This window comes from Hippoglossus stenolepis, chromosome 14, assembly GCF_022539355.2.
Source record: "Hippoglossus stenolepis isolate QCI-W04-F060 chromosome 14, HSTE1.2, whole genome shotgun sequence".
Lineage (NCBI taxonomy): Eukaryota > Metazoa > Chordata > Actinopteri > Pleuronectiformes > Pleuronectidae > Hippoglossus > Hippoglossus stenolepis.
In genome coordinates, this window is record NC_061496.1 from 10,030,431 (window position 1) to 10,055,616 (window position 25,186).

The 25,186-nt window shown below is 43.2% G+C and overlaps 1 protein-coding gene across 17 annotated transcripts in view; it reads left to right on the plus strand.

Moving 5' to 3' along the window:
• Positions 1-25,186, plus strand: part of ptprsa (protein tyrosine phosphatase receptor type Sa) — a 236,053-nt gene that overhangs the window by 136,941 nt on the left and 73,926 nt on the right. For 9 of the 17 annotated variants that reach the window (XM_035176120.2, XM_035176128.2, XM_035176122.2 and 6 more), the window contains 4 exons: positions 8,386-8,574; positions 10,860-10,868; positions 16,301-16,318; positions 23,532-23,642. In XM_035176120.2, coding sequence (XP_035032011.1) covers positions 8,386-8,574; positions 10,860-10,868; positions 16,301-16,318; positions 23,532-23,642 — 327 coding nt within the window. The remainder of the gene's footprint in view (positions 1-8,385; positions 8,575-10,859; positions 10,869-16,300; positions 16,319-23,531; positions 23,643-25,186) is intronic. The other 8 variants (XM_035176125.2, XM_035176127.2, XM_035176130.2 and 5 more) reach the window with 1 other exon arrangement.

Here is a 25,186-nt window from a genome sequence, read left to right on the forward strand (position 1 = left end):
ACTATTGTGCTCCTGACATGTGTTGCTCTAGCCCATCAACCCCTTTGCCCACAAAATCGTAGACCCACATTTTCCGCCGTGCCCTTCCATCGAAATACTTGGAGTTTGCGTCACGTCTCTGTGTGAATGAGGTTGTTACAGCTGAAGGGGACACTTATTTGAGCACAATGTGGACTGTATGTGTTTTTCCTTTTATTGTCATTTTCTGAAGGTACCTTCCATCTTGACAGAGAATTATGTTTAACCATTCACCAATTGCTCTGTCAAATGCTGCTACAGCAAGAAATGATGGGGAAATTGTAGCTGTGGTCCTCTTTGTTCCCACCCCCCATAGTTTATCAGCATTCTGCCCACAACCACTCGGCCTCGTCATCTTTTTAAGTGACTTATTTATCCAACACTACAACTTATCTTGCCCTGGTGAGGGGCACATCCTCTGTGACCCTTGCTGTCGTGTCTGCTCGTCGTCTCTGCGTCGCGAAGAGACATCGAGCGATTACCAGGCCGTCGTCTAGCTGGCCCCTCTGCTCATTTATATCCCCCCACATATTCATGATTGTCATTCTTCCCACCAAAGGTGCCTCCAAACCTGTCATTAGTGGCTTAATTGTAATAAGCTAAAGGCCCACAAAGTCTTTGACTTCGCTCCCCAGACCCACCCATCCGCCTGTCTCCAAATCCTTCAGTTACTGCCAGTCTTTGTTTGGGGGGGAGCTGGTGTTTGTTTTGGTTAGATTAGTTGCTTTGGCAGGAATGGCACAGTGCAGCAGCTCAATGCATTGTTGTTTTGGACGCTTGGTGCTAAGCAGGCTTAGAGAGTCTCTGCTCCACATGTCGGGAGCACCAAGTCCTGATTCTCTGGTGCACAGAAGCCCTGTTCACATATATCTTCTAAAACTTTATAATTGCTGAAGTTACAAATATGTTTGTGAAGCAGTGATTTTGTCAATGAGATGAAGCCCCCCCATTTTCCAACATGACAATGCTTTTTCTTAATGGGTCCCATTTCCCCCGCACTCAGCACTGATGAAGAATATTCACATTAGGGATAATGAGAATTCTTATTGATCACACAGTTAAAATGATAAATTCTAAATCTTGCTTCGCCATTGCCAAAGCACCCCACAGTGCACTTCCTCATTAGGTATAACATAAAATCATGCTGCATACCTACATCATCTGACAGGAGTCAAGCTATTTTAGTCTTGTAAAAAGCTGCACAAATTAGGTTTTGCCCTTCATGTCTTTTATGAAACCAGGCACTGTCTCAGTAACAGTACTTTTATTGTGAACACAATTAATTTCTTCGTGAATGGGAAATGATAACTAGATGTGGAACGTATTTACTTTGGGGGTAGTAGAAGACATGTATTTTTCTTTGTGCATGAATACAGACGGCTGTCTATGATGTCTAAGAAAAACATGTGGCTGCCTAAAATTAAAAGTTACAAAACACTTCAACGTCCTCAGAATAATCAATTTCTAAAGTCTTTTATTCAGAATGTTCATATTTGAGTGCGTGCATGAATTGGGCTAGACATGTCTTTAATACCTCAGCCTACCTTGGTTGAAGGTTGTCATAGGTTGTAGTAGAATAACGCTAAGCTCTCGTGATTTAATGAGATGATCAATATCACATTCGGCACAGCTGTCACCTCAAAACAATTTAGGCATTTCCCATTTGAAAAGGCCTGCACAGCAGCCCTGCCACTCGCACACGGTGTGGTAAACTGACGTCAGGTTTCAAGGTGCCCACTGCGAGTCCTCACACAGTACCCCCGCCCCCCCCCGCCCTCCCACACACACACACACCCTTACAGAACCGCACACTCAAAGCCACCCACCACTAAACTAGACCTGACTGGTTGACGTTTCTCCACAGTGAGGCACTTCCTTTAATGGCCCTGGCCTCATCTCCTGTCTCCCCTGGAGTTCGCCTGTCTTACCCTGGACGCCTCAGGAGTCTGACAAGAAAGAGAGGGAGAGAGAGAGAGTGGGGGATGAAACTCGATAAACTTCCACCGGCTAAGATGGATAAACAGATTCCCCCCCGTCTTGTGTTTTTTATTTTTCACCCCATCTCTCCTCCTCACAGGCAGGGGATCGTAGGAGCTGTCCTCGGCAATTACTCCCCTCTCTTGTCTGCGCTGTGTCTATCACGGTGGCTCACCACATCAGGGAAACAGCCTGTATTGTATGTTTGCTTTTTTCTATCGAAGGCTGGACCCTGGGCTCCAGCATTAAAACTCATAGGTAAAGACAGCGGGTCAGCTCACATAGTAGAGCCCCGTGGACACGCTTGTTTGAAAGTCGTCTAATAAGCTAGATGTGCCTCTATAAGTAAATAACGATGAAAATCTTTTTTCGACACTGAATGGGGGATAATGTGGAGCAGCAGATTTCTGTGCAGTGGCCTCTTGATTTTTGACTCTTGATTCAAGAAATTATGAGTAAGAAAAAGCAAAAACATGTCAAATGCTGTTGTAATACTGTGACTTATTTCTATTTCTATGTTTCTATGTGGTCCCTCGGAGTCAATCAGTCTGTTGCTTTTTTTCCGCTGTTTTGAACAACAAGAAAGCCAACAGGACTCAGTGGTACAGCGATTCAGGCTGGTATCATTATTTTAATGGAATAGGCTATGAACATGCAATGTGAGAAAATCAAATTTTATACACCCTCAGAAATTCTGGTTTATCGCTGTCCCAGAAAATATGTGACTGTAGCTGTGTTAGAAATTCACCAAAGTGAGTTTAAAGGGACTGGATCTTGAAATCTGAAAAGTCAGGCAGCAATTGATTTTTTTTACATTTGCTAATAAGTAATTCAACTTGAACACGAGCAACACAAAGAACTCTGAGCCCATTAAGACCTGAGACGCCCTCTAAAAACTTTTATTTCTCAGCCTATGAAGTAGATTGAAATATAAAATTAAAACCATTTGAGCCCTTAAACCTTTGACCTTTATTGTATTTCATATCCTTAACATAACATATGTAAATTATTCACAGTGACACCAAAGGAACAACAAAACCCTTATTAGTCGCTCTGGCCATCGGGCAGACCCGGAAAAATCTAGGTGGTCTGCGCTATTGATGGGTTGATGGACCGTCAAAAAATCCATAAAGTTATTACCGGTCCTGTCAGTCTTTGTACAGTCATGTTATTGGATAGACAGTACATAAAAACTACCACTGGAATATAGTGAACATTTTATGAAGTATTGGAAGCATTGATTTATTGCACAGTGTAATAGCAGATATTATCGGATAGAAATAACCAGCATTAAGAGCTGAGCTGTGTTCAGTCAGTCCTTGTGTGTGACAGACAGGTCTGACAGCGTGTGTATTGTAAAGGGAGTTCAGGAGTCTGAAGGCCTCTGGAAAGAAGGTCGCACAGAGCCTGCAGGCCCTGCACCCCATGCTGCGCCAGCATTTGCCAGAGGGCAAAAAGCAATGCTGCAAACTTCTGCCTTACCTTCCGTGCCCCTCACCTTTTCATTCTTTCTGCCTCTGTCTTCCTTTGTCACTGTTTTCCTCTGCCCCTCTTCCTTTTTTTCTCATCTGGTCTCATCAGACTGTTTCGGTTGTATTTTTGGAGATTTGGATCTAAACGTTGCCCTTGGTGGCGAGATTTGCAAGGTGTGGAGAATACCAATGGGACCTAAGACATCTTTCTGGGGGTAGAGGTTGAGTGCTGGCCGTATAATAACCATTATTCAGCTGAGATGGCTATCCGGAGAGGGCTATCGTTGCTGGGCCTAGGGACACTGTGATTAGATTTTCCCTGTGTTGCTATTCTTCTCTGTCCCTGGATCACTGTTCCCCTGTCTTCCTTTGTATATTTCTCAAGCAATTCAGCAGAGATTCGGTTGGTCATAGATTTCAGGGAATGTCATGGAAAGGTGCAAGGCAGGAAAAATACAGAACCAACCAGTCAACCTTATATGGTCCCTGGAATAAAAAACATTTAGCCTCATATATGTGGCTCCCATTTGTGATTATGGTGACAACTGGGCATACTATGGTGCCTATGCTGACCAACTAGTGCTTAACAAATGAGCATGTTTTTCGTTTGGTGATAAATTTAGACACGTTATCCGAAAAGTGGTACACAAATAGTGTATTTGCTATATTATTTGTACAATTCCCTGCTTTACACAGACACCTTCCTCTTGTCTCCGGCCTGTCAGTTTGATGTGAGGAGTTCTGGCCGTGGTGTAGGTGCAAAGAATATGAATTTGCATTGTCTAGAGTCCGAGCAGCTGGGTATGCTTATTACTTAAACACATGTTTATTCAAACCAGATTTATGCGTAAACGAGAGCTTGCCATTGGTATTCTTCATTGTCTCCCACTGTGTTTATCATGCTCTTACTGTATAGCTTCTAATCCCAACCTCTGTTTCCCCGTCTCTTGCTCCTTCCTTTTCTCCCGCTCTCTCACTCTGTCTGTCTCCCGGCAGTCCCTCTGTGCTATTAATGCACAAACCTGCTTAAAGCCTGTGTCTCTGTGCTTTGGCGCTGGGTAATCAGTTAACCTGATTATGCCGCTGATGAAATTAAATCATTTCAGTAAGTGAAAATAATAATATGAGTAATAGGTGCGGGGGATGGTGGAGCACCCCACAGCATTCACTGTAGTTCCTGGTAAAAACCTGCAGTCAGGTTTTTACCTCTCTCCTTCTCTTTGACTGTTGCTCTCTCCGCTCTTTGAGATAATTGATGGCTCACAATAAGTAGCTTTGAAGCCACCGTGTCAGAGGTTTTGACACCAGATGAGATGGATGATTGTGTGCAGGATAAAAATATAAAAATCCACACAACATCCTGACCAGTGCTTCAGTTGCCAGTGGAGCTTATTTGGTAGAGTGGAGCACTGTGTGTTCACAGGGGTTAAATGTCGCATATAATACTGTATAGCTAACTGCATGATGGAGGTCATAGGTTTTGTTCGTCATGTAGGTCAGAGTGTGGAGAAAGCCATCGTCACTTAACCCTTAAAAGGCATCAGCTCTTTAGTGCTTTTTGAGTGGAGCATAGGTCGTGCATTATATTCATGGTGCTTAAGTATATGTAATAACCCAGTGTTACATTGTGTGAGCAGCAGATGGTGAATAATATGTAATTATTCTGCTATAGTGGGTAAAGAGTGGCACAGCAGTTGGATTTCAAAGGTTAGACTTTTCACAGTACACGTTATACTCTCTTTGCTTAGGAAAGAGTGAAAGTGCTCACAGAATGGCCTATTGGCGTCACTAAACCTTTTTGTGTAGAGCTGTGGCACAGTTGTGACTATACCTGACTTAGATTTGTAAAAAAAAGCAATGGTTTGGTAGGAGTGAATCACTGGAAATTGGATTATTCAGAAGTGTTTAATGAGTCTAAAGTATGGACTTTTTAAGAGGGCAACACTTAGCATGATAGAAGGCAGAATGCAACAGCAGGCATGAGTCGGCAGATTAACAACCAGGCAGAGGCTAAGCTGACCAGAGGCTGATTAAAGGCTTTGCACCTGTCACTTGTGTAATGATATTAAATGGTGTAGCGACATTAAAGACAATTATGGATAATGACGGTACTCAAGCCAGCATTTTTTTCTTTTTTTAAAGAGTGACAAAAATCAAAACCTAGATAAGGTCAACTCAAACCTGTCGTGCTGATCAAACCAGCTGTTGCATGGAGTCGACATGTACTGTTTGCCATTGCAGTAACTCTAAGTGAAAAGTGCCCTGAAAACCTAATAGTTACCATATGCAGTGAGCGATTGATCTTACAGCAGTGGAGAAGACCACAGGTCATATGACATACGCACTGGAACGACAACCCCATCCCAGCAGGCACTGTGGACATTTGTCGTCATGGCTACAACAAGACACAAGTGGTTGAGCTTATGGACTGGTCACAGATAACTATACTTGTTTAGGTTTAGGGAAAAAAACCTGGGTTTAGGTTAAAGGAGTCTTGCCATAGCCTGACCTCTTCCTCCACAGTACTGCATCTGGTCTGGCTACACCCATGATCATTAAGCTACAGGGGGAAAGTACTCTGAATTCTTTGTGTTCCTAAATCATAATGCTACAAAGAACAGTAAAGAACGTATTACGACGACGTGATTGCGCAATGGACATTTAAAAAATGTTCATGTAGGTTGTCCGCTCGTGTTTGCCGTCAAAATGGGGATTTTGAAAACAGTATGTGGCAGAAAGGGGAAGGAAAATGAATGCTGCTTAAAATGGGTATTTCCTTAAGGTTAGAAGACCTTAATCTTTATAGTTAATAACACTTAGTAATAAACATGCAGTTAACGCAGTGGAACAGTCAAACAATTATTGCAATTATTGTTACAAATTTCAAACAGGACACAAACAGTAGTCTACGGTGAAGCTTTGAAAATTCTTGGGGCAATGCATCCCATAACTGCAGCATGTGTCTCATAGCTCTGAAGTATGATGATTATTGGCCTAAGTGACAAGGGCTGCTCTCGGCAAAATGAATAGCAGCGTTGTCGTTGACCAATAGTGCACATGTGTCGATTGTATTTGGCCTTTGAAGATTTGTCATCGCAGAGAACCCCCGGTACACATCACATAAATGCAATTGCCCCGCCATTATGAGGGACCAGCCCCTTTGGGAATTGTAGGATACTATCAGCCCGTGTCATTGGTTGCCTGCTCCCCTTCACAGTCAGCCTGGCTAAGCCTGAAGTAACACTCCCTCGATGAGTGATCTATTTATTTTTGCATGGCCGCCTTTATCGACAGAGCCTGTAAGCTTCAGGGGGAAAGATGATATCAGCCTCTATTCCAAGGGAGGGAACTAACCAGCATACATGCCATTTATACAGAAAGGCTGCCGGTGCTGTATCAGGTCAGAGCAGACGATAGCATTATCTCTCTGTGAATCCAGAATACCTCCTTCTTGTTTACTGCTGTTTTGGTCGGCTGGTTTGTTTGGGCGCGCACCTTTTCCGGGCCTCCGTTGCTCCTTCAGGCAGATTCCCTCTGTCACTTGCCTAATTTTATTAGTCTCAAATCCACTTACTGTGTGTATGCTTTCAGCCTCATTACTGTAGTCTGTGTATAGGACTGGGCCTATTGTTGCAAACCATGGGATCCAAAGCACAGCTAGGCCTCAGCATCTTCAAATACGTCAGGTGTTCACAGATATCCTTCTCCAGCAGACACAGATGGCTAGAGGGGTATGAGAGTTCTGCACCTCTTGTGGCATCTTATACATAGATCATTGATGGCACAGAGAAGAGGGACTTTGTGAGAACATATTGCTCTGCCTTGTCCTGAAGTTTCTAAAGTGATGTGTGGCCTTGCCACTGCTTTTCCGAGCTTCAGGGGGACTTGGTATAAAGAGATTATACAGGGGTGCTCATTAATAATCGATGGAGAGGATACAGCACAGAGCTTAAAACTGTGTAAATGCCTGTACTTCTCTGAACCTAGCATTGAAATATTCATCGCACTCCGCTGATGTCAGCCTTAGTTAGAGGTAACCTGTCTGGACTGAGTTTTGAGACCCTCTGGTTCTTCCTTGTATTCCTGTTTTATTTTAAAGATTTAATACTTCAAAATGTGGATACATGTGACCTCTCCTCCTCTTTTCTCCGCACAATCCTAGTGCATAAAACAACTAAATGTGTATTTTGCGTGGTGACAAAAAAAAAATCATTAAAGGGACACTTAAAGGGACATGATAATAAGTGAGAGAACTTTGACAAAAAATTGAAAATTCTGACAAAATCTCTTAAATATAATTTTTTTTCATTGACTGTATCAGGTGTAAAATATAAAACGGATTAGCTCTTCTTTTCTGTTAAGCATAGGCTGACACACTGGCCCTGCTTTTTCAGTCCAACGAAAATTGCAGCTCAATTGACTGCCCTAATTTCTTTTAATTTACTGCTCCCCGAGTGTCTGCGACGCCACGATGATGTCTGCAGAGTGGATGTGAGGTCATTGGCTCTCCAGATGAACAGTGACCTCAGCTGGGCCACTGGCTAGCATCTTACTCAGTGAATCTTCTCCGAGTCGCGATGTGGCCTTGAGCTTCTGATGTATATTACACCTCAGGGTTCCTCCCCCCTCGGCTCTCATCATCTGAGAATGAGTCACTGCTGTGGAGGTCAGGCAATTTGACCCATGGGACTAATTGTCCCAAGAGAGCAGGGAGTCTGAAGAGGGAGAACAATGACTATAGAGCACACTGTCATCTCTTAACTGTCTGTCTGTGACAGTGTCAATGACTGTGCAATCATGCATGATTATTAGCTCCAAGGATAACAGTGTTTATAGATTAACACAAGTACGAGATCCAAATGTGCTGGTTTTTCTAGTCAGAGGACTTACGTGCCCTCTTTCCCTTTTCTTTCCACAGAGGACCTGCTCCCACCTGGCTTCCCTAACATCGACATGGGCCCCCAGCTGAAAGTGGTGGAGCGCACTCGAACAGCCACCATGCTGTGTGCTGCCAGTGGCAACCCCGACCCAGAAATCACCTGGTACAAAGACTTCCTGCCCATTGACCCCAGTGCAAGTAATGGGCGAATCAAGCAGCTACGCTCAGGTAAGGAAAGCCCTTGATGCTGTTGCTGTGTTTTTCCTTCTTAATAACTCAATCACTTGTTTGATTCCCCAGGACGTTTCTCTCAATAGTTTACGTGACGGTTTTTTCCTTTGCAGCCAATGTGGCTGCAGTTCCCAGTCTTTCTTTTTCCCAATATTGGTCAAAAGTGTGACTGTGAACACTTTGAAAGCTTTTCAACAGATTCATATCTTCACTGTGCAAAAACGTAACATTGTGTAGTAATGATCACATCACTGTCTGTTCATTTTTGCCTAATGTAAACTTCTTTAGGAACTAAAATGTATGGTTTTCTTTTAGGTGAATGACAACATAGATGATAGAACATAGATTAACAATATTGTTAATATCATATTAATAAAAAAATGTGCATTGACCAACCTAAACATGGATGTACAAAGCATTTGAGTGCAAAGAAAAATTCAAAAATAATCCATGACCGCAACACAATAGACCAGTAAATATGAAATTTAAGCACAGAGTCATTGTGCTCTGACTATGTTGTTAAAGCCATAGATAATTATCTATTATCTATGGATGTGTTGAAAATAACAAATTACATTTAAGAGCGTAACTTTATTGAATGAGGTCACATTATCACAGCATCCCAGAAGCGTGCGATAGTAGGCAACAAGAGCAAAGTCCCCGTTCTACTGACACAACTCAGTGGTGGATATGTTGTCTTGTTCCCATTGATTAAACTCTACTGAAAGGCCCAGCAAAGCAAAGTCTAATTATATAGCTAATTAAGTGCAGACCCTAGAGTGGCCCCGGGCAGTAAGGGGTAGATATTTTAGGTCGATGATTTGTCACCATTTGAAAAAAATCCAATGACTCCTATTTGATTTGTTGCTGCAAACGTAAATCGGGGTAGACGCCACTAAATAAAGAGTCTGTTGCCATTGAGTTCCTGCCCCAGTTGTGACCCTCGTGAGCTCTACATTCAAAAGAATCAATTTGTCATCTCGTTATTTATGCCTTATCCATTGCAGCAAACGCACAGTTCTCTAAAACCCATTTAATTTTGGATGTGTGTCGTGTTTGTGCCCCAGTTCTAAGGTTGACCGTTGACTTTTAAGATTTCAGACCCTCTGAACATGAAACATGTAGGATTGTTTGCTCTCTTTAGGACGAGGATGCACAACTCACTGAGAGCTGTGTCTCTTGGTTCATCGGGGCCCGGGGATCGGCCCTGGGGATTTCAGGTTTTCCCGAGGTGCTCTGGTAAAAGCGGTCAGTTGGTGCTTTTGTCTCAAATTTGAGCCTCACAGAGCGATAACCTTAATATCTGCACCTTCTTGGTCATCTTTATTGCACAACCGGCTTTCTTCTAAATAATTTAGACCTTTAAACTTACAGGTGCCCTGCGGTTTTTCCTTCTACAACAGTTGTTTATAAGAGTAGATATTTTTACTACAGGGCACCTTGAAGTATTCAGGTTCACTGCTCCCCTGACACATGACAGGTCGGAGATAACGTCATAATACAGTGTTGCCCTGCTAAAGTAATAAAACTAATACTATCTAGTCTGATACCAAGCCAAAGTGGTATTATGCAACTTCAACAGATAACTTTCCAAGGGGCTGATATTGCATTTAAGCTTAACCATGTTGAACATAAAAAAAATAATACAATAAAGGTTATTGAAGATTCTGGCCTCTGTTGATAATGGACAAAGAACGTGAGATTCCTGCCTGTTCTAACCTCTGTGTCATCTGTCTTTCTCTGTTTCATGACTTCCTCGATTGTCCATGTGTGTGTCCTGTCTAACTAAAACAGACGACTGCTTTGTTTCTCTGTCTCTCTCTTTCAGTCTCTCTTTGTGTTTTGTCTGTATTTGTGTCTGAAACTCTGATGTGTCTCAGTTCACATTATTGAGTCTTCAACACGTGTCATTTGGCTTTGACCCATAACACAAGTTGAAACCCAAAAAAGAACATAAAAACCCAATTAAATAAATAAAATACAACATAAAAAATGATATTTCATAGTTAACACTAGAATTTGCTAATGTGATTTTTATTATTTGCAATGCATTAATTAGCATTTTAGATTTTTTTTAAATAAGAATTTAAAAAGTGAGACTTCATTATTCCTGAGATGTGGAATTATGGAAATGGAAAATACTGAGGTGGCACACGAGAGCCAACTAAACTGTAAATCCTTTAATTCTTGGGTGGCAGTCACTTTCAAACTTAACCTAAAACCAACTATGTTGTTCTTTTCCCTTTTTATTTACTTTCATTCCTTCGCTTTGTCATTTTCAGAAACATTTGGTAAGTGTCTTGAAAAGCCCAGCAAGCCCACCCACTCTCCTTGAAGCAGATGGCATAATTTAAACTACTTTCCAAAATGCATGCATCCCCACCCCCCACCCCTGCTCTCCCTTTACTCTCGTCCCATTTTTCCACTTGTCATTTATGTTCTGTTTCTATTTATCCTTAAGTTTTACTTTGCTTTCGCCCCCACGCTCGTCCTTATGCCAACTTTATCTTCTTTCACCCCCCACCACGTTGGAACTTATAGCAGAAAGGCATTCAAGGATAAGCAGCACTACAAGTCTGGGAGGTGGTTAGGCATCACTGTCCACTTCTAATCAGCACGGTTTTATATATGTGCGGGAGACCTGCTGAGCAAGTCTTTTTGGGAACGTTTTTGAGAAAGTTTACTCGACTGTTTGGGAAGAAACTTTGGATGCAGTTGTTCCCTTATTTAGCTCCTTTTCCCTGACCATATTATCCAGATTTTATTGCTGATGCACCCTGTCACATCTAATTCTTTCTCTCCGCTGTGTTGCAAGACAGCAGGCTTTGAGGAAATAATTGGACTCTGTTTGAATCCAAGACAATTGTTTCTGTGCAGTCATAGCCCCAAAGTATTTTAGGCTTCTCCTTGAAATGTATAAATGGCTGAACCTCAGTTTTCACAATAACAGCTTTGTTGTCCAAACATACCCTCGTAAAGTGCCGAAAGCACTGATAGGGTCTGAAGGAATCTTGAATTCTTTCCAGGTGAAGGCCGCTTCAGGACCACTGTGTGGCCCCAACCCTCCAATCCCACACTTGGCTGGGTCCACCCTCATATTTTCTCAGGAGAACATTCTCTGCTCTTGCTAAATTGACCCACATCCCCACTGCCTCAGAGATCTCTACTCTGCCGCCCGAGCTACAGGGTGAGGGCTCAAGTGATAGTTACGTTTGGCCACATTTCGTGCTCCTCCAGACTTTTTGAACTACTTGTAAAAATACACCCAGCCATTTTAAGCTGGGTGTGTTTTACTTACAGTTTACTATTTGTGTACATAGCAGGGCAGAAAAGGAAATTACTTTCCCTTGTTTCAACAGCGAGGCTCTCGTAAGGTAACGCAAACTTTGGGGGCTTGCCGTCTTTTCTCTGGTCCTGCTGATGGAAAGCACATTCAGCAGCAAGGCAGGATTTATGATTGTGAGAAAGAGGCCCACACTCTCGAGCCCCCTAGGCTGCCATATTCACATGTCCTCAGTGCTTCAAAGAGCCATCTTGGCTCTCCAGGTTTTTAGTATTTGTTCTTTTTTTCACAGTGATAAATGCAGTCCTCCAAACACACCAAAGGTTGGAGTTATTGGGGCAGCCTTTTCCAATTTTTCCACTGGTCAGATGGCTGTTGACAGTTTCTGTGTGCTACCTGTTTGCTCAGTGGCTTCAGGCACTCTCTTAAGCCTAAGGGGGTAACTGTGAGACTGATGGATCCTCTCCCATAGACACAGAGTAAAGTATAGGGACTAGTTCACCAACTGTAAAATCGGTCAACAGTAAACACTGAATACAGCTGTAAAGAGCTCCAAAGACACATTTGAGATTCGATCACTCCGATCGAGACCACATTCAGAGGTGGTCAGGGAAACATGTGGCCACAGTGTGAACACATGGGCCACATTAAAGTAAAGCAGCCTACTCAGCTGACCTGCTACAGTTTCATAATGAACCAGAAATACTTTTCCACTTCTCAGTGTTTCACATACATTGATTGATTTGTGGCCACAGCCACAATATCATTGACTGCCCCATATTGATTTACTGTTTTTTTCCCTACTATTTCAAATGAGTAAAATCCTATTTCATTGCAGCGCTGTGTACAACACATTGATTTGCTCAGCTTCTGCTTGCCTCGTTCTCACACGCAGACAACGGACTCGTCTTTCAAAGTCAGACTGGATAAACAACCAAATTCAATATTCGTAAACAGAATGTATGGCATGTAAAGCTGGGCAGTGAGATCTGAGACACACGTGGAGACACATGCTAGTGCCAGCTGTGACCTGACGTACTTATAGCTGTCCACTTCTGATCGGATCACCCGAGACAGATGTTAATACCAGGTCTGAATGGGGCCTTGGTTTAGATTGGGAGCTGAATAGCTGACTGGCTGCTTCCCCTGTGCCAAATCATGCTGTGCTGGCGGGGCAGTGATATTTGGGTGTGGGTCCCCTAAGGAGCTCATCTAGAGGTGTGGAGGGAGCCTGACATTTTTCCCCAAGTCCCTGTGGCTGCAGACCCCAGGCCCTCACTGGCCTTGTTAGGCAGAACAAATTAACCAGAGGCCAAAGAGACAGCCAGAGACTGGAGGCTGCATATAAATAAATATCAAGGTCCTTAATGTAAAGGTTTTGAAGATGACACCTTTACTCACGCATATTTACCATATGCACATCCCAATTTGAATCAAGAGGAGCTGAGCTGCACTTGAGCTACAATGTGAAAGAAAAAGCTCACACTTGTTGGCATCAAAGCTGCTCTGCAGGGAGCGTCAAGGACCTCTGCAGATGTGGCAACAACAGCCAAGATTTCCCTGAAACCTGCTGCGGCACCACCAGGATCCCAGATGGGTGTCTGCGGTGATGAGAAGGTCAGCCAGACGCCCTCTGGAGGGTGGTCAGACTTCGACTCGGCCAATCACGCAACCCTGTCCGCCTCACACGCAGATGGCACATCCCTGGCCAGATTGCCCCTAGCCAGACGACATCCTTCAATAACATTTTTAATATATTTAGAGGGTTGTTAAACAAAACAGCTGGGATGCTGTGTAGAGCAGATAATGCTGCATTGATAATGTGTGGAAGTCTGTGGCCTGTTGAGGTATATTTAGGTCATAGTCACACTAAGCTGATCAACCCATGACTGACCAAAGCTTAGAGGGGGAGCTTATGGCCATAGGCTGCATGTCTGTAATACAGGTGAATTTGCCATTGTATCTGAACACTGGCTGGACACTGTGACACAGCTTGCCAGGTCAGATCCTCGGCTCAGGTTTATTTTTATCTCTTCGTGCTGCTTTATTATTCAAATTCAGAAGTTCCAACGACCTCAGCCCCCATTTCCTTCTCATTTTCATTATAATTTATTTTTGTTGAACCAATGACTTTGAACTCTGCCACCTCCGTCTTTTACCCGCCATCCTCCTTTTTGCCCTCGTCTGTTTTTTAATCTCTCTTTTCTCGCTCAATACTTTATAAGGCCCGCGCGATGGCCTTCCCTGCTTTATTAACCTAAACCTTACCCTAACCTTTACCTAACGTTGACCTTAACCTCACCTAACCTAACTAGTAACCTCTCAACCCCCAACTAAAATTCATCTCAGCTAAAGCAAAATAAACCAGCTTCCTGCAGCCTCTAATCAAACTCTAACTCTATAACAATGTAACCCTCCCAGAGCCCTGTTGTCTTTTGTCTTGTGATTACCTATGATTATGTGGTCTCCTAAATCATGGCAGAAATGATGTCACTGTTGTTTTGCCTGGTTTCTCAATGGCTCTAAACTATCACTGTGGTAAACGTTTGCATATACAGGACTGTTTATGGATAGGGGATGATGATGTTCTTATAGAGGTTGGGAGTACACAACCCTTGAATGTAAGATGGTCAAGAATCAACAATATTGTCATTTTAGCATTGAATGATTAAGTTTAATGTTAACAAATTACATCGTAAACATTCAACAACATACAGTACTTAATAATTTGAAATGCATATAAGAGCACAGTGCAACGTAGTTCACAGCAACAGTAAAGAAAGGAAATTAGTCCATGTTGGTGCATTGCAAACCAGGCAAAACTTCAAACTCAGTGATAGCCTCCTTTCTTCTGGTATCACAAAGGATGCGTCTGTACGCAGAGCTGCAGCAACAATCAGACCAGGAGATATCGAAAATGTCCTCCCCGCTACCTAGACACCCGAACACAGCTGTAATGCACTGTGTGGGATATGGAAATTGCTGTTCTCCACTTAACATCCGAAAACACCAGGTTATGTTGATTTGATTTGTTGGTTTCCTGGAAGAGTTTGGCGTTGTTTCGTTGTTGTTTTCAGCCAGTTTGCAGGAGGCCTGGCATATGTTGTTGTGGGCAAAGGCGGTGTACGCATGCACACAGGGGGCGGGTCTGTAGTGTTGGGCTCAGAGTGCATGCCATTGACCCTCAGCTCTGTGCCTGCAGGCTGTCTCTGCTAAGTAGGGCACCTCTCCTGGATCGGCGCCACCCTGCTGGCACTCTCAAGGGATGGCCAAGGGCACGTTGCTGCCATGAGTCATCCTTAGATTTAGAGAGGGAGACTAAGAGAAAGGCAAGAGGGAGGAACTATGTAAAAGACGGGGACTCATAAAACAAAAAGACAAGCGGGATGAAGAGAAAGAACAGATTAAGTAACAAAACAAAAAGATAATGGAAAAAACTGCTAGAAAACAGAGAGAGAGAGACAGAATGGGAGTGCAGACGGAGAGTTTTAATGTTTGGCAGAGACGTGGTAGAAGTTAAGCCGGCTCGCCTACCCACACCCTGAGCTCAGCCTATAAGGGATGCATTTTATATTCCAGCAAAAACTTTGGCTACACTTATAAAGCCCACCAGCCACCTACTGGATAAGCTCAATATTTTATTGTCCCTAATGAGACATTTGGCTCGGAGTCAGGCATGTAAGACAATACAGACGCACGGTAAACAAAGAATAGAGACATATACAACTCTGACAGAAACGCAACAGTGGAAGGAGACAGAAGACGGGGGGAGAAAGGGATGATGCTGGAGGTGAAGAGTATGTCTATCCAAGTTGAGTAGGTTTTACGACTTGTAGGATGAATAACAGCTTCAATCTATTTCATTTTTACTTGTGGTTGCCTGAAGCTAGAGCCTGAAATCCAACATCAGTGGACACTCCGTTCCACCCTCGGCAAGTTTGTTCCTTCCAAATGTAAATAGCCAGTGTAGAATAGTGATGCCTTAACTGTTTTACTGACCTCTCATTTGAGGTCAGTCGACGGGGAGAGGGCTTATGCCACTGGAGCAATCCGTGTCAACTTAAGGTCAAACCTCTCACTCTCTGCCTTATCACCCCAAGTTGCAGTCATGATAAATCTCCTGCCAAGACCTCGAGCACCTTCAGCTCTGCCGATGAAGCATTTCGTTTCCTCTCTTAACAGCAAGTGAGAGAAATAAACGTACGATAAGGCAGTGGAGTGCGCCAGACTTATAAACCTTCCTATTCCTTTGTGATACCAGCAATGAGAGGTATTCTTTTTCTTTCTATGAAAAAAAATTCCCCATCTCCAGAAGAGATTAATGGCTTGATAATCCAGTTCCAGTGACCCACCTTCCAACCCAAATAACTCCTCTAACTCTTACTAACATTAACCTTGAACTAAACTGATGTTGTGTCTTCGTTTTTGTGTCTCCTCCAGAGGGCACCCCGATCCGAGGTAAGACGTTTAACCATCACAAAAAAAAGAAAACGAAAAAAAAAAGACTTAAACTGACACATAACCAGACATAACCGCTCCTAACTCCACCCAACTGACTAAATATGTGGGATATCAAGTGGGCTTTTCCTCTTCAAATAAATGACAAACCCTTTTTTCATTTCCACTAATATTTCATCTGTGTTTGTGTTCCATGCGCTCTGTACACGTTGTTTGTGAGTGTTAACATACTGTGTGTTTCACACTCCCATGCCCCATGTCATTGTTAATGTACAGTTCTTTCACGTCTGTGGGAATTGTGTGTTTGTGTCCTCCAACAATCTCCTCCCCGCGTATCAGTGTCAGAAAACCACTGAGCAAATCAAATTGTGTCGCCGACTGGTTAAGATACTTACTTTTCCACTGCATAACCATCTTTTATAAAGATATCAAGGTGGGACGAGAATAACGATGGTAGAGGAGCGTGACTCTGAGGAATCATGCAAAGGATTTGTCAAAATAATTCGTCCTCTCTCCTCATTTTTCTTTTTTCATTTCCCCGGACAATTTAACTTTCACTTATAATTATCCACCAGGCTTTTGTTGCTGAAGCGTTCCCTCCCTGTTGATTCACTGTGGTTCAGTGTCTTTGTTGCAAAATGCTTTTATTCAACAGGCTGAGCAGGTAAGTGAATATCTCAGTTTGCCATGTGTGTCCCCGTGTTCAAGGGGATGGAATCATTTATTTTGGTTTCACAATTACACAGCAAAGGAAGTTATAGATTTTAAGATCCTCCATCCTCAACCATTTCCCACAAAACACGCATTCGATCCATCAACGGACTGAATTCATACACCTCGCTCCTTTAGCGCCCCTCACTCATGACTTGCACATCCCAGCCCTCCCCGCAAAAAAGGTCTCATAAATCACAATGTGGCGAAAACAAAAGCAGGCGTGACATATGAACTCCACATTTGCATAATGAGATAAACGTTCCTGAAAAAGGAGGGATTTCTCCCCTCCCGCGTTAGCACACGCCACCACTGACGCACCTTCAGGAGTACATGGTGCTTATGTAGAGAGAAACCCAATTTCATAGCTGGAGAGAGATGCAGTGTAATGTAATTGAGATCAAGGTGTCAGAGAAGGACATGAGTAGTTAGTTTCCAAGGCGCATGTACACAGTAATGCAGACTTTCATCTGAGTTCACGCTTCCACTCCAGAAAGTTGAGCTTTTTGGATTTGTAGGTAACACATGCTGCTGAGTCACTTGACATCGTCCCACGTGAGTCATACAACGTAAAAAAAGGTTGCATTCATTTTGCTTTCAAAACCACCCAGGTGCTGGCCTGGAGGTAGGCGATAGGTGTAAAGGTAGCTGGACTCCCTACCTGCTTCATTACTGATTTCACGAGAGCGTTACAAACCACCAGATGGGCGCTGACAACAGCGGCATCACACGTGGAGCCCCATGCTGGTGCGATCACTGTGTAATGACCTTGGGGTGGTGACAGAGCGTGTGCTCGAGTGACAGCCCGGACGCAGACAGAGAGAAAACTGCAAGTCCGGACTTGAGTTTACCGTGGTCGCTCGCCCTGGCTGTTTTTCTATTTGTGTGATTATTGGAACTGAGGGTACATGATTGATTTTGGTTGCAAAACTTGAAAAAGCACAAGTCAGGGAGATGGGATTTGACTGTGTAGTTTGCTTGATGTTTTCAACCTTTCATGTCTGGACAGATGTGGAGTGACAGCTCTTCTGGCACAATGTATCTCTCAATTTAACTCAATCTAACCCTGAAAAGTAATATTATGATATTGAATATAAATATTTTTGTAATGCACTAGCATGAATGTTTTTGCAACAGTCACTCACTGAATCACAACAGTAAGTGTGCTTAGTCGGAAAGGTTATTATTTCAAGTGTGTATCCACTTATACAGGGAGTTGCTAATTTTGGCTTGTAATTGCGCTGTAGTGGAGCTTCAGCGAGCGGTGTTGCATGGGATAAGAGGGTAGCGCGCGGGGGGGGGGGAAACGATGGGAGAGGAGATGAGAAATGAGGAACAAATGAGAGACACGAACTGAAAACGAGAGATAAAACGGAGAAAAAGGAAACAGTGTGCCACCGGGCATGCCTGAGTGGGCTGCACGAGGAGCGAGAGGGAGGGAAAGAAAGAGTGAGACTTGGCCAGCCATTTTGTTGATCGCCTAAACAAATCAATCAAGGCCCGCTGGAGCACACTAATTGAATTACACAAATGGGACTTGCAGGGGGGGGGGGGCACACACATGGCAAAGCTGCTACAAAGCAGCGGCCGGGGTGGGCAGACCATGGCTTCAGGCACTTTCTGAAATTAATCATCCATGCTGGCCCCTCCTCGTGCTTCTTTTATCCCCCTCATCTTTCCTTCTGTTTTTCTGTGTTTGTCTGTCTCCTCTAGTCTCCCTCCCAACCCTCGACGATTTTGTTCTTCCTCTCTCTGTCTCTCTCTCTCTTTTCTACCTTTTGCACCTTCTATTGATGGAACATTTTCCTTCCACCCTTTTGTTTCCCTTTCTTTCCATATATCACGTTGTCCTTGCCCTTTTCCCTTGTCTGTCCTCCCTCCACAAAAACCTCCACCAAAACTAAATCTTTATATATTTTTGTTGGTATTGATGTTTTACTAAATGTACGATACAGTCAGATATGATGTTTCTGCTGCAGAAGTTGCATTCTAAACCTGCAAAGAAACTTCTGTTTGTTCTGCCATTAAATAGATGAGTGACCCTGCCTTTGGGACAAATCTAAGTCCTTCAAAGTTTTGGAAAGAAACGGTTGAAATTTTTATAAACTTGACAAGACTGGCACAAAGTTTCCACTCTGAACGGCCTCTTTACAATTATACCTGTCCCAGAATCTGAGCTGGCCTTCAAAAACACCTATTTGTTGCACTGTGCCCTGGCAATCTTCTTTGTTATCACACCTTGGCACCTCGACACTCCTCATGAGACCACCCTGTGGCCTGCAGTGCTGTTAACCAGGGCAGCTGTCGAGGCTGGGACAAATGTCCCAGACCCGCTACTCATTACAGCCTTCCTTATTGAATGGATGTAGCAGTGAGGCGGTCCTGCAGCCAGCAGTGAGTGAGTAGCAGTTGAGATTGGTGGTCGTGGGCAGGAAGGGTCACTTTGACTTAAGATGGAGACTAATTGTTCCACACAGATTTTATTATCAGTCCTTTTATTTGCTTGAGTTGGAGCCACTGTTGTTTTATTCTTTCTTTTCCGCATGTCATGAAAGAAGACACTCTTTTCTCCTCTGACCCAGAAAAACATGAATTATTACTCAGCAGGGGGCGGTGCTTTCTGTGATTTACTAATGGTTAGAGCAGCCTGCACGTGTATTGATAGAATGTCCTGTCCCAGGATATTCCCTTGTCTTAGGTACACTCCTCACAGCAGCTCACATCGTGTCCTTCAACATGCATGTGTTCTTTTTAAGTGTCCTTGAGCAAGATAGAGTATCGAGTCAAGTAGTGCTCATTCAGTAATTGCAAGTCACTCTGGTTTATAGTTTGTAGTAAAATACTCGCAGCGTGACAACAAATTTGTGTTGAAAAGTACAATGTAGTAATAATCAAATGAAAGAATATTATCATCATATTATAACAATGATCTTTTCTGCTGTTCTTGCAGAGGTCATTTATGCAGGGTTTGGTTTCTGTCGTAAACAATCAGATGACACAGTCCAACAGTGCTGCTATCAGATCAATTACAATTATTCATTAAACCATCTCCCGGCAAACGCAGGAGTCCACTGTTCTGAACTCTTTCTCGTGTTCTCTAATGAAATAAAGCAAAACAAACTAGTGTGGTAGTGATTACAATTGTGTTTGTGATAAGACTTAAAAGCTGGAGACAGGCCCCACACAGGTCTTGGTTCATAAGCATAGTATCGTCATTATGTGAGCAATGCTGTTAATAGCTTTTTTCTTTGTCACTACAGGTACGTCTTTATCAGTAAATTCAGTCTGGACCCACGTTTCTTTGAAATTTTGCCTCTGAAAGATCATTTTCATCATTTATTCAGTTGCTTCTGTTTTCTCCTTTCTTGATAAAAGAAGGAGAAAACAATGCCAACGGCCGCTCGCGCTCCGGTGAGCCATAGGCAGCCAGGCAGGGTAGACGGAGCACAATTATGAAAAACACAGAGAGCCCATAAAGTCACTTTCAAAAAAAGACAAAAGGAAATGGTGGGGAAAGAGACCCATGCTGGTGACAAGCTTTTCAAAGAGTGGCATTTGTTCTGTGCCCACATGCAAGTGCACCCTGCTTCTGAAGATAGGATATAGAAACAAGGATTCATTTGGGTGTGTACCCTCAGGGGTCTGGTGCCTTTTAATGCTAATATTGTCAGGCTTTAAACTGACTGACCTGATTAGCAAGAAATAAATAAATGCTTCTCTCTGATTTGATTTAAAAAATGATAAAATAGATTTAATGAAATCGCCTTATGTGTGGTTCACAAAAGACAAAGCTGGGACAAGAAGAAGAGAAGGAAACTGCTCCTGACACACTGTGGCACAACTCATATAACACCAGCAGGATATTGCAGCTCCATGATGTGCAAATGTAACAGAGGGAGGAGAAGTGAAGTTGTGATTTTTTTTCGTCTCCCATCTTTTACCTTCTCTACTCCTCACTTTGTAAATTGGAATTCACCTGCGCTTTAATCAAACAGGTTTTATTTTCTTTCCTCCCATTTTTGAGATTGAACTAAATCAGACAAGTTAAAGGCAGAAAATTAAACACGATACATATGAAGAAGAATCTATCTCCATTATTCTTGCTTCCTTCACCTCTCCACATCCTTCCTCCCCATCTTTTTCACTCCTCCTCACTTTTTTCCCCTACCTCACTTGTTCTCCCTCGCCATGTGCTCCATCAGTATTAATGCACTCATCACAATTCCTCTTTGAAATAATAGCTGGAATATGTAATGAAACTCATAGGGAATTGGAAACAGTAGATGATACTACCTAGCAAGGAGCCTCCACCAAAGCTGGCAGGAACAGATGAAAGTCACTCTATCCCTTCAAAGACTCCCCTGTTTCTTTATTTTTTTTCCTTCCGTCTGTCGTTCTTGCTCTGTCTTCCACCGGGAGGAACAGTTCACAGCAGCCAGTGCTGATTTTAATTGGCTCTCAATTTATGTTGTTTGGCTCATTATCTGTCCCCCCTTCTGCATGTTAGTGGTTGTCTTTTGTTGACCTTCAAGTGGCATTTGTTCAGCATTATTTTTAGATGGAGACATTTGTATTTGTTGGAAGCATGTGGAGCTGAGGACCTCCAGCAGCTTGCAGACATGGAGTGAAACATATGAGATGTGGGAGGCTCCTTGTGATATAAATGTTTGGTAACAGTCAACAAAAGGGTTAGGGTTAGGGTGAGCCCTTCCAAATTACTATTTATGAAGCGTGGAAAACAAACACCGCACCAACTTCAACTTTCGCCTTCCAAAGATTTTTTTTACAATTCAGGCACAGGGACCAGGGCTGAGGAGCGGCTGGCAGAGCTTCCTGGAAGCGTGCGCTCGGAGATGAACTTCACACGCTCCTCACTTTGTGGTCCCCCAAGTGTTCAGGCTTTTTGAGCACATTCCACCCCACCTGCCACCAAGCTTGCGTTTGCGGTTCCAAGCGCACATCAAACAGATCCAAAATCAGATCTCCTGCATAAATGCGGAGCGAGAGACTCCCACCACCTGCACTCTGCAGGTGGACGTTTTCATTTGGCTCAGGAGATATGTGCCAGGAACAGCTCCCTCTGGGGGATGAGGGCGATCTGAGCTGTGGAGGGAAATGAAGAGAGGGAAGAAAATAGATTGTAGATATAGATTGTTGTAGCTTCAGGTCTGTTGTCTTCTTTGTTTTTTTTTTAGGAGTAGATATCTTTGTACTGACTCCAAGGTGTAAAATACGCTTCGAGTATCCGGCCGTGTCTAAGGTGGAAGCGTGACTAATCTTTATAATTAAACAGGATCGATGTTCTCATTTGTGGCACAGCTGAAAAGCGTTATTAAACCAATGTTCCAGAATAGTAGCCTTGTACAACATTTTTTTTCGCTCCGCAACACTCCGGTGTGATGGAGGAGGTTATGGTATATTACAAAACATCCTGGGCAGCGGCTGACGTATTGATGTGTCCTGGCTAAATGCTAACGAGCGATGGTGCTGTGTTTGTCAGGGAGGCCTGGGCTGCAATCTGTCTGCTGAGCCAGCCAGAAGGCCCTAATGATATCATCAGGAAGTGCCGTCGACAGCGCTCTAACGAGGAATGATCTGACGCCCTCCTCCGTGCCCCACGCCCCTTCTCCAGTGTGGTTGGCAGACATTTAGGATGAATTCATTTGCACATGTCTGATGAAAGTGATAGAATTATACAGTCTGCTTGAAACCGTTCATATAAAACTTAAAAGCCCTTAAATATCCAACCCAATCACAATGGTTGCCAGTTTATAGGCTGCTTTAAAATAAAAAAATGTTCTCCCCTATGTGTTAACAAGCTATGATACAAGGATAAGACTTCTCTTGCAGAACTACAGAGGGGTTGGTGCATTATACACCATGCATGTGTTCATTTGGACATATGAACTATATGCAAGATTATTTTCCCATGACCTTCTTCCCCCAGTGCACACACACACACACACACACACACACACACACACACACACACACACACACACACACACACACACACACACACACTTTTGCCGGACCATCTCAACATCCCTTAGCTTTCATCACATTTACATCATTTCTTTGCTTTCATCACTGTGTGTTTTTTTTTTTTAAAGGTTTCTCGCGTCTTACACGAGCTATGTACAGCAACATCGATTCAAATTTGGTGCGACTGGTTCTGTCCACATTTCTTATTTATTTAATTCCTCCTTCTTTTTTTATCTGCTTGTGACTCTTGAGGCTGGAGACAAAGCCAGTTTGCGGTGACAGTCTGTATTAGAGAGAAACAGTTCTTGACGAAATGGTCTGGAGAGATTCAAGATGCTCTCCATTAAGAAGATTGTCTGACTCCTTCGTGCTCTTGTCACTGACAGGTCGACTAATCATGTTTCTCTCTGCTTTCTCTCTCTCTCTCTCTCTTTCTCTCGCTCTGTCTGTCCTCTCTTTTTTCTCCCCCACTCCCTCTCCCCTTTTATCCTCTGTGTTGCGTGTCGTCATTTCCCAGGTGCCTTGCAGATCGAGAACAGCGAGGAGACGGACCAGGGGAAGTACGAGTGCGTGGCGTCTAACGTGGAAGGCGTGCGCTACTCGTCCCCTGCTAACCTATATGTGCGAGGTAGGGAGCAAACCGGCCCCAGCGCCAGGCCAGAAAATCCGAAAAAAAAACGAAAATGAATAATAAAAACACCCACCCATTCTAACTGAAATGCACATTGCAGCTCAGCTTTAAGTGGCATTACTGTTGAGCTTGACAAATGATTATTGCTTCCATTCTAGCCCAGCTGTAAATGCACAAAATGTATTTAGCAAAATAGCATTACCCTAGCATTATAAATCTTTTAGCATTGATAGTATTGCCTGCCCATAACTGTAATCTCATATGCACTGAAACTTCCAAATGTAAAACTATAATTGACCAACTAATGTTCTTCTCTGTTATGACGTTATGCTCCATTTTGTCTTTCAATGCCCTCCCCTACTCACTCGGAAGGAAATGTGTAGCTCAACAAGCCGTATGTCTTGACTTTATCGGTTGTAAGAAAACCTTCTACGTGTAATTGTGTGCCCGATAAAATGTGTGCCCCTCCGTCACACTTCTGGAGCTCAAAAAGAGTCGGGAAGGACTTCTTTTTGATTAGTTTCTTTCAGGTACAGGAGCACGACGGTAAGTGTCGATTTTGATTGAGTGGCAAGGTGTTGATGCCCACCAATCAAAATCTCATCCCTGTATCCCTCCCCAGATGTAGGGGTGAAAGAGGATTTCCTTGTGTGGGAATGAATAGGAAACTACTGTTTACACAGTCAGCTGCTCTGTTTTAAAAGTGCTCTATCACATAGATTATAGATAGTACACTTCCTCTACTTTTCTTCATGGTGTTCTGGAGCATAATTCCATAGTATCCCCCCCCCCATTTCTTTTTCAGGAGAAGCCTCTTATGGTCCGTAGTAATTTTGTCTGGCATGTTCCAGCAAAGTGGAGATATGAAAAACAATCAGTCACAGAGAATGTAGAGTTTCATAGAAAACAGGCCATTAAGACAAAAGCCTACCCTCTACTACTGATGTTAAATGACAATGAATCCCAGTGTCGGGAGCTTTAATAAACTAAAGCAGATGCATTTTTCGACATGTATTATTTATATTGCGCATACTAAATAAAGATGCCTCGGTATCTGCTCAGTTTGTTCCCTCTGCTGTGTACCAAATAACTTTGTTCCCAATAAATAATTCAGCACCCTGACATTATAAAATGGGTCAGGGAGCTGCATTTTCATTATTATTGCTATTATCATACCCCGTGAGGTAGCAGCGTAGGGAAGGAAAAATTCAACCGTGAGGAGCAGACGGTAAAAAACGCCTCATCGAGATTAGTGTCTCTTCTCGCCAGCGTTGGTCCTGGAGGCTCCGTGCTGCCTCCGCTGTGATGCAGTTACACTTAATGTCAGGTAGCTGTTCACCTCGCTCATGTGCAGCATGGTGGAAATTAAGGGGTTCGTGCAAATTACAATCAAGAGCTTTACAGGACTCGTTAAATAATGATACTGGGAACGCTTCGTTGACACAGCACAGGGATGTTCAGTAACTTCCACGGACAGAAACACACAGCTATGCCCTGATATCATTCCTCAACAATTCATGCAGTCTCCATGAACACTGGCT